This window comes from Oratosquilla oratoria, chromosome 1 (assembly GCF_046742065.1).
Source record: "Oratosquilla oratoria isolate Oo_2021 chromosome 1, ASM4674206v1, whole genome shotgun sequence".
In the NCBI taxonomy this organism is placed as follows: Eukaryota; Metazoa; Arthropoda; class Malacostraca; order Stomatopoda; family Squillidae; genus Oratosquilla; species Oratosquilla oratoria.
In genome coordinates this window covers 25,584,728-25,594,672 of record NC_134777.1, presented here as the reverse complement: position 1 = coordinate 25,594,672, position 9,945 = coordinate 25,584,728, and the positions used below count along the sequence as shown (strand labels likewise).

General features: G+C 43.0%; 1 protein-coding gene across 1 annotated transcript; it reads left to right on the top strand.

The window, feature by feature from the left end:
- Positions 1 to 5,140: 5,140 nt before the first annotated feature.
- LOC143027625 (uncharacterized) lies at positions 5,141 to 7,769 on the top strand. The gene is made up of 4 exons (XM_076189001.1): positions 5,141 to 5,156; positions 5,392 to 5,411; positions 7,582 to 7,638; positions 7,710 to 7,769. The coding sequence occupies exons 1-4, from the start codon at positions 5,141 to 5,143 to the stop codon at positions 7,767 to 7,769; spliced, it is 153 nt and encodes a 50-aa protein (XP_076045116.1).
- The last annotated feature ends 2,176 nt before the right edge of the window (positions 7,770 to 9,945 follow it).

The window sequence follows — 9,945 nt, the reverse complement described above, 5'->3', positions numbered from 1 at the left end:
AATAAGGTAAGGGTTGATATACAACACAAATATGAACTCAGTCTAACACAAACACAGAAACTACAGAGGGTGTATATAGCCATTACTCTACGCATGGGGAAACTGCATCCGACAATTGTGATTGGCTTGTCGAGAGGCAGAGGTAAAGTGGTTGGATGGACATTGAATGGAGACAATATGTGACAATTAATTACATCGGCTTAGAAGGCATTTTCTGCCCGCACACACATTAAGGTCCCAGCAAGGATCAATGCTTAACTGTACGGGGAGTAAAATATGAAGTGACGGGACACGATGCAACACAGATTATATTCTCTCCCCCTCGCACAGAACGATTAAAAGAACAATAACTTCAATGTCTCTGGGAATTATCTTTTTTCTACATTTCACCTGGGCAGCTCTCACTACGTGTGGTCGGAGACGCAAAGCTACCTGTTTAGAAGAGTCCCATAACCCAAGAGAGAGCAAAAATGAGTAGGGAGGAGAGGAGAGCAGAAAGAGAGTGAGGGCGGGGGGAAGAGAGAGAAGGACAGGGGAAAGCCGGTCAGAAGGAAAGAGGAAGACACGGACGGAGAGCGGAGGGAATGGAGGGAGTTGTATATGTATGTATGCATGTATATATATATATATATATATATATATATATATATATATATATATATGTATATATACACACACACATATGTATGTGTGCACACACACAAACACACATACACACACACAGATGGAAGTATGGAGAGAGAAAGAGTTAAAATTTGGAAGAGAAAGAATATACAGTATGATAACATTGATAAAACAAGTATGTTTTGTTACTCTATTTCTCTTTAATGTTAAAACGCACTGCCTGATGGTGCCAGTTTCAGTAATCTCTGGATCATTGACCTAAATTCTGCTGGCACTGCTCAGCTCTCTTATATGTTCTAGATAGGTTTTTACTAACTCTTGAATCACTGTATGTATAGCTAAAGCCGAATGATCTTGTATCAAGACCAGAACTAAAGTCTTCTGATTTTTTTTTTTACCTGATGTGAACGCTCTTTCTACATGGCAAGAACGTGTTTTTTTTAATTCACCTTCAAAAGCCAAAATCAAATATATAGAAGGTTGAAAGAGAGAGAGAGAGAGAGAGAGAGTGAGAGAGAAAGAGAGAGAGAGAGAGAGAGAGAGAGAGAGTGAGAGAGAAAGAGAGAGAGGAAGAGAGAGAAAAAGAGAGAAAGAGAGAGAGAGTGAGAAAGAGAGAGAGGAAGAGAGAGAGAGAGAGAGAGAGAGAGAGAGAGAGAGAGAGAGAGAGAGAGAGAGAGAGAGAGAGAAACGATGGAAACCAACTCGCTACATTATAACATATCCTATCACATTACAAAATAAGACAAAGTTTGGGAATATACCCTCCAACAAAAATCATGCAAACTTTATTCAATAGCGAAAAAAAAAATAATGTACCCGAAATATGTTATTGTTTCATCATGTTCTTACCTAATCGACTGGCTGATGATGGAAAGGGAAAGACAAGGGACAGGAAGGGACGGTGGTCGGTTGGATGAAAAATGAACTGACTTGGGCTACCATAATGTTTTCAAAACATCATTTTTTTTTTTTTTTTTTTGCTATAAAATAAAGTGGATTTATTTTCCGATAGTGAATAATATCCTAAAGTTTTCACAATGAAGATTGAATACATGGAATACATGCTGCTCACACACACACACACACACACACACACACACACACACACACACACACACACACACACACACACACACGCGAATATATATATATATATATATATATATATATATATATATAGAGAGAGAGAGAGAGAGAGAGAGAGAGAGAGAGAAAGGGTGTTCAAAAGAATAATAAATAAAGGAGTTAAAACTACATTAGGAATTGGAAGCTCAACTGATTTTATAAACCTTGCCTTCTCACACTACAAACATATTTTACGAAAGTTATGTTCATGAAGCAACGGAGCCCTGCGAACAGACAAAAGCAGTGTATACCCCTAAAAGCCCTTAAAAGGATTGTACACCCTTCGCCTCAACTAACACTGGGGTGACACCTTCCTTAAAGGATGTCTGTTTTATCATCACTCGCAAGACGCTATTTACAACCACTTTACCTGGCACATAAGAAGTCCCATACCCCAAGGAACTTTTTAGTACCATGCACAATCTTGAATGAGTACCCACTTAACGCAAACGTTTCATCGTTGAAGTAGTAAATATTGATAGCCTTCAACTCGAGCCTGAACAACCTCAGCACCAAACTGTCCCTGTTTCCGCCAACCGTTCGGCCTCAGAAACTACAAGCAACCCACGGATCTCCACTTACAATGTGAATTTTCCTCCCGACTATTTTGCTTGTATTTATTATCTCAAAAATTCCTCTTCTACATTATTCTCTGTACTTACATCTGTAGAGTAAATGGTTTTAGCAAAATATATCTATATATATCTTCGCTAGCATATAGAATTTAAATTGTTCCTCCACTGACGAAATATTTGTCAAAGAAATGTGTATAGGCCCAGACACGATACAAAATCAGACAGAGAGAGAAAACGATAGAGAGAGAGAGAGAGAGAGAGAGAGAGAGAGAGAGAGAGAGAGAGAGAGAGAGAGAGAGAGGGTAGGTAGGAAAGAGAAAGAGAGCAATAGAGAGAAATATGCTAAATGAAACAATTCCTCAACAACTCTAACGAGTTATGGAAACAGAAATGCACTGCATTTCCTCAGTGAGGTCCCACTAAATTCACTAATTTTTGCATAATATCCTCAGACAATACTTAATATCTCGTTTCTGAGTCAAAAAACCATATATCCTGAGTGTTATATACTGAAGAGGGGCAACTTCTTCAGCTTGACTAACATCAGATGATAATTCTAATCAGATTATAATCATATCAGCGAAGATGTTAGACGCGAATGCCTCTATGCAGATTTGTCTGTATACAGATGATATGCTGCACAATGTGAAGTGATGTGGATGGGACATATATTACGGGTTCACGACACACTCACGAGATGGTGCAAGCACGTGATGAGGATACAGTGCCGCGTTGAAGCGATATGAAGACGGAGCGACAGCGAAGGGACGCCGTGACAAGATGAAATGGTCTTTAAAGAGACGTTGTAATCTCGGATGCACGGACGCTGACGGCATAGCAGGCACGAAGAACATGCGGAGGGGAACTATGAAAAGATGAGGACAAAGATGAGAACGAGAACGGGGAAGATGAGGAATAACGACTATGTCCCCGCATAAAAGAATATTGTAGATGATGTGTATTCATTACCTAAAGTCTTCTTCTGTTCAGGAGTGGCGTCGTTTTCTTCTCTTCTTCTTGCCATCACGTGCTTTCATTCAGATGAAGGAAATTACCCCATTGCCTTGAAGGTTGAGCATGAAAACATTCTTTTTTTTCCTGAAAACTTCGTATATCTATGAATAAAGTAATTCCCTTGCAACAGAATTTGTTTTTTAACGTTCTACTAAAACGAAGACGAAATTGATATTGGTAATTAGGTACAGCAAGGGAGTGATGAAATGAACGAAAATGGCGACCACCCAACTACCTCTTTAGTCGATCATGATAACATTCTTTTTCTTGGCGAAGACTTTATATATTTAAGTGTACAGTAATTCCATTGCAACAAAAGTGATTTTTTCTATGCTCTACTTAGACGAAGACGAAATTAATATTGGAAATCAAATACAAAAGAAGGAGAGTATAAACCCCTGAGTGGCGACTGAAATAAATGAAAAATGAACACATGGTAATGGAACATGGCCTGATAAGCAGTGAGCGATGGTGCTAAGGAGAGTCCAAGGTAGAGGCTGGGCTCACTCTGACTTCATCGTCTTGATCCTCCCGGAACGACGCTCTTAAGGTATTTAAATTTTTTTTTTCATCCTTTAAAAAAAAAAAAAAAAAAAAATGAACTGTGTGCTGATGGGGACAATTATGGAAGAGACGTGTATAAAATCTTTACACCAGGAGGCGTTTTGCTGCAACCGAAGTCTTTCCCTTTTCCTCTACGTACTCGGGCACCATAGGAAGGTGACAGTCACCGGTAGCCATTAGGCCTGGATCCAGATAACTGGAGTTATTCCCTACGAAAGTATGGATCCATAATGAAACAGGGGTAGAGGCCAAACATACCATTGGAGCGTACAATACCTTATGTACAAGAATACGGTTGGAAAGCATGGGAAACGCATGGAACAGAGACACGATTGTGGTGAATCTTTTATGCGGGAATGAGGCTGTCGAGGAATCTATACAGACAACACTTCTATGAGGTTTTGAAGAATTATGAGATTTCGCATGATGGAGACGTTAATGGACAATGTGCCGTGCGTTCAACAATGTTTTCTTTTGTACGAGTCAATCAGTGTGCTCTACCTTTCCTTCCAATGCAAGGTTCTGGAACTCTTCCCACTGATGTCTTTCCATCTGTTTGTGACTAGGATTCTTTTAAGAAGAAGAAGAAGAAAAAGAAGAAGAAGAAGAAAAGGAAGAAGAAAAAAGAAGAAGAAAAGAAAAAGAAGAAAAATAAAAAGAAGAAAAAGAGGAAGAAAAATAATAAGAAAGAAAAGAAGAAAAAGAAAAGGAAGAAAAAGATGAAAAAGAAGATGATGATGATAAAGAAGAAGAAGAAAAAGAAGAAAAAGAAGAAGAAAAATAATAAGAAGAAAAAGAAGAAGAAAAATAATAAGAAGGAAAAGAAGAAGAAGAAAAGGAAGAAAAAGATGAAAAAGAAGATGATGATGATGACGAAGAAAAAGAAGAAGAAGAAGAAGAAGAAGAAGAAGAAGAAGACTTCCTATACGTGATTTCGAATGGGTAAGCTCTTGATTTTTCTTTCTTTCTCTCGGAGCGTCATAAAAAGTGACTATCTTTGGGTCGTAGATTTACAACGTGAATAAGTCTTTTTTTATGACTTAACATAATCTGACACTTATCGCAAATGTAAGACGTGAAGAAACATGCTTGAAACATTCTGCAAGAAACGCGAGCCACTCTAGTGCTTATGAGTGAAGCCAAATGTCTACACCCACAGAATAATTTGCCAATGACGTTAAACTATTTCTATCTCTTAGTACAATATTGCTATATCGTATGTATCAAATGCAGATTCTATGGTACCACTTATTAGCAAGTCGACATACCTAATTGCTGTCGGCGAACTTTTGAATCAGAAGCCAATAAATAAATGAGAGAAAAAAGAGAGGGGGAGAGAGAGAGACAGAGATAGAGAGACAGAGAGAGAGAGAGAGAGAAAGCGAGAGAGAGAGGAGAGAGAAAGAGAGGAGAGAGAGAGAGAGAGAGAGAGAGAGAGAGAGAGAGAGAGAGAGAGAGAGAGAGAGAGAGAGAGAGAGAGAGGAGAGAGAGAGAGAGAGAGAGGGAGAGAGGAGAGAGAGAGGGGAGTGAGAGAGAGAGAGAGGAGAGAGAGAGAGAGGGGGGGAGAGAAAGAGAGAATGGGGGAGAGAGAGAGAAAGAAAGCGAGAGAGAGAGAGAGAGAGAGAGAGAGAGAGAGAGAGAGAGAGAGAGAGAGAGAGAGAGAGAGAGAGAGAGAGAGAGAGAGAGAGAAGGAGAGAGACACCATTACCTGGAAGGGTAGCACACGGAACCCACGCACCCATACTTGATGCTCACATGGAGGACGAGAGAACAAGAGAGAGGCTGGCACGTAGAGGCGCGCACATGGCACGGCCGTGCAATTACGTAATCTACAAAGAAAGGAAACACGTGATAGCGCAAGAGATAGAATGCTCGAGTATGGTGGCGAAATGTCCGTGTTATAGTTTTACGCTGGATGCGGATATTTGGATCACATGAAAGTATAGCTAATGCATTTGGAAAATATCAATATAGCTTTGGAAATTGTTATCTAGAGGACGTAGACATGGAAAGGGAGTGAGGGAAGAGAAGGTTATGATGCGAAATGGGAGTGGGAGGAGAGGAAGGCTGGGATTTCGGAATGTATGGGAGAGGAAAGGACGGGAAGGGAGAGAAGAGGGGAGGATGGCCCAGGAGAGGGGAAGAGGAAAGAGGAGATGGGAGGGGAAAGTAGGACAAGGGAAGGGAAAGTATGAGAGGGGAGGATGAAAGGAGGAGAGGGGAGGAGAAGGAGAAGATGGGAGGGGAAAGTAGGAGAGAGGAAGGGAAAGTATGAGAGGGGAGGGGAAAGGAGAAGATGGGAGGGGAAAGTAGGAGAGGGGATGAGAAAGGAGGAGAGGGGAAGGGAAAGTAGGAGAGGGGATGAGAAAGGAGGAGATGGGAGGGGAACTAGGTGAGGGGAAGGGAAAGTAGAAGAGGGGATGAGAAAGTAGGAGAGGGGAAGGGAAAGTAGGAGAAGAGATAAGAAAGGAGGCGATGGGAGGGGAAACTAGGAGAGGGGAAGGGAAAGTATGAGAAGGGATGAGAAAGGAGGAGATGGGAGGAGAGAAGGGTTGGGATTTCGGAATGTATGGGAAAGGAAAGGACGGGAAGGGAGAGAAGAGGGGAAGAGAAAGGAGGAAATGGGAGAGGAAAGTAGGAGAGGGGAAGGGAAAGTATGAGTAGGGATGAGAAAGGAGAAGATGGGAGGGGAAAGGAGGAGAGGGGAAGGGAAAGGAGGAGAGGGGAAGGGAAAGGAGGAGATGGGAGGGGAAACTAGGGGAGGGGAAGGGAAAGTGTAAGAGGGGATGAGAAAGGAGAAGATGGGAGGGGAGGGGAAAGGAGGAGATGGGAGGGGAAAGTAGGAGAGGGGAAGAGAAAGTAGGAGAGGGGATGAGAAAGGAGAAGATGGGAGGGGAAAGGAGGGAAGGGGAGGGGAAAGGAGGAGATGGGAGGGGAAAATAGGAGAGGGGAAGGGAAAGTGTAAGAGAGGATGAGAAAGGAGAAGATGGGAGGGGAAGGGAGGAGAGGGGAGGGGAAAATAGGAGAAAGGAAGTGAGGGGAGGGGAAAGGAGACGAGGGGAGAGGAAAGGAGGACAGGGGGAGAGTGAGAGGGAGGAAAGGAGAGGGGAGGAGGGAAAGAGGGAGAAGGAAAAATAGAGAATGGTATTAGGAAAGGAGGTTGTATTAATCCCGAAGCAAAACGATAGGAAGAGAAGGGAATTAGAAGGGAAGGGAAGTAAAGGGAAAGGAAGGAATGGATTGGTACGAGGGGAATAGACAAAAGGAAAGGAAAAAACGAAAGATGGAAAAGTAAGGCAAGGGAAAGGAAAGGAAAGAAGGGATGGAGGAGCGGAAAAGACAGGAGAGGAAAGGAGAGGAGAGAGAGGGGTAGAAGGCATGAGTAAGGTAGAGGACGAGGGGACGGGAGGAGGACGTGGGAAGCAAAGGAATAGAGAGAGAGAGAGAGAGAGAGAGAGAGAGAGAGAGAGAGAGAGAGAGAGAGAGAGAGAGAGAGAGAGAGAGAGAGAGAGAGAGAGAGAGAGAGAGAGAGAGAGAGAGAGAGAGAGAGAGAGAGAGAGAGAGAGAGAGGAAGAAGAGGGGAAGAGGAAGAAAAGGGTAAAGAAGCAATGTGTTAAGAGGGGTGGAACTGGGACGGGGAGAAAATGGGAGGAGGAGGAGGAGGAGGAGAAGGAGGAGAAGGAGAAAGAGGAGGAGGAGGAGGAGGAGGAGGAGGAGGAGGAGGAGGAGGACGATGGTGATGAAATGGCAAAGGGGACTGAGGGGAATGAAGGCTTTCGCAAGAGAGCATAGGAAAGGAAAGGTAAGGGGAAGGAAAGGAAAGAAAAGATGGAAAAGGAACGAAACGAAAGGGAAGTTATGGAATGAAAAGTAGAGAAAGGGAAGGGAAATTAATTGAAAATAAAGGAAAGGGAAAGAAAGAGGAATGATAAGCGAAGAAAGAAATTAAAAAAGGAGGAAAATAAAAAGAGGGAGGGAGAGACGAAGGGAGGGAAGGAAGGAAGGAAGGAAGGAAGGAAGGAAGGAAGGAAGAAGGGAAGAACGGAAGGAGGAAGGGAAGGAGAGTGAAAGAAAGAGAGGGAGAGACGAAGGGAGGGAAGGAAGGAAGGAAGAAGGGAAGGACGGAAGGAGGAAGGGAGGGAGGAATGAGGGAAGGGAAAGAGAGTGAGAGAGAGGGAGAGAGGGAAGCGGATGATAAGGGTCGACGAGGGGAAGTGGATTTCGAGGAAAGAAGGAAAAAAAGATGAGATGAAATGAGAGGGAAAGGAGAGGAAATGCGAAGATGGGAAATAAAAACAGAAAATAAGCAAAGAAAACATTAAAGAAACATCAAAAGACAAAAAAAAATCTGAGAGAGGGAAGAGAGGAGAAAAGAAAATAGGAGAGAGAGAGAGAGAGAGAGAGAGAGAGAGAGAGAGAGAGAGAGAGAGAGAGAAAGAGAGATCAAAGAGAGAGGTAGAAAAGAGGAAATGAGAGGCGGAGAGAGAGAGAGAGAGAGAGAGAGAGAGAGAGAGAGAGAGAGAGAGAGAGAGAGAGAGAGAGAGAGAGAGAGAGAGAGAGAGATCAAAGAGAGAGGTAGAAAAGAAGAAATGAGAGGCGATGAGAAAGAGACGAGGAGAAAGAACAGAAAGAAAGACGAAGAGGAAGAGAGGTAAAACAGAAGAGTAAATGAAGAACTGCGACGGTTGGGTAGGGACGTAGATCGACGAAACGGAGGGGACTATGGAAGAAGGTGCGGAAATGGAAAGGGATATGACAGGAAAGAGAGTGGACAGAAGGGAAGAAGAGAGGAGATGAGACAGGTGGAAAGGATGTGAGACAGGCAGGAGGAGTAGGAGGAGGAGGAAAAAGAGGAGGAGGAAAAGGAGAAGGAGCAGGAGGAAAAGGAGGAGGAGGAGGAGGAAAAGGAGGAGGAGGAGGAGGAGGAGGAGGGGGAGGAGGGTGAAGAGGAGGAGTGAGAAAGGGAAGGGAGGCTGATTGCCATGTCGGTTGGGGAAATCACAAAATCAGCGGCACTACGTGTTGGTACCCGCCTCCCTCCAGCTGCGACGCAGTGTTGGGCCATGGAAACCACCTCGAGGTCTTCACCTGGAAAAGAACGAATCATGGCTGAACCTCCTGAAGGAAGGCGAAGTAAAATGCGCAAGACTTCTTCGAGGATCGAACTCGAGACCAAAGCGAGACGCACCACAGACAGCTGATCCCTTTCGTGTTTGGCTAATCCCGTACTGGGTTTCACACATATACACATATATACTCGTACATTTGCATACACATATACATATACGTATGTATGTACACACGCAAACACACACACAATATATATATATATATATATATATATATATATATACTCATACAGGGTCTTGACATTGCCAACAATTTCAACAATTCTTCTTCCTTATCTATACCCATTTTTTTGCCACTGTGACGGTTGTGCTTCTGTTTCATCTCTCGAAAATTCCAAATTCTTGAAAAAAGGAACAATTCCAACTCCATTCTTCTCTCTTGGTTCCACGGACTCACATCTTTAATCAGAATATTTTCCATATCTTTTTCTCCTCTCTGGCCTTATATTAATAAAGTTTACTGTCCTGATGGAGCTCTCCAATAGTTTCCAAGAACTGCGGTTCAGTGCTGACTCCCTGTCTAGCCGATCTGTTTCATCCTTGACTTCCAACTCGTTCTTGGCCTCAGAGGAAAGACGGAGGGAGGCAAACACTAAACTCATAGAAGACGCTCTTCCGAAGTCCCGCGTTCCCAACCGCCCGCCCGCTCACTCGGTCTTTCCATATCAGTCTGTACAAAGTTTCTTAACCTCTGTGTGTACAAAGTTTGTCAACTTATCCTTAATGTTATATGCATACACTCAACTTGTCTCTAAGATGGATAATCACTCTCTACACTCCAACGATCGCTCTGTAATCTCAGTTTTAGTTGTTTACTTAAAAGTTTTTGGGAGCTATCACGAACAGGGAGATGATAGTCCATACATCAACTCTCCACATGGTCTTAAGGATATTTTCCTTACAAAGTGCTCAAC

What these genes read in the sequence shown, in the direction of transcription:
- LOC143027625 (XM_076189001.1), top strand. An exon ending in AGAGAGAGAGAGAGGGAGAG is followed by an intron (nt 5,412 to 7,581) that starts AGGAGAGAGAGA and finishes AGAAGGAGGAGA; the next exon opens with AGGAGAAAGAGGAGGAGGAG. An exon ending in GGAGGAGGAGGAGGACGATG is followed by an intron (nt 7,639 to 7,709) that starts GTGATGAAATGG and finishes AGGAAAGGTAAG; the next exon opens with GGGAAGGAAAGGAAAGAAAA.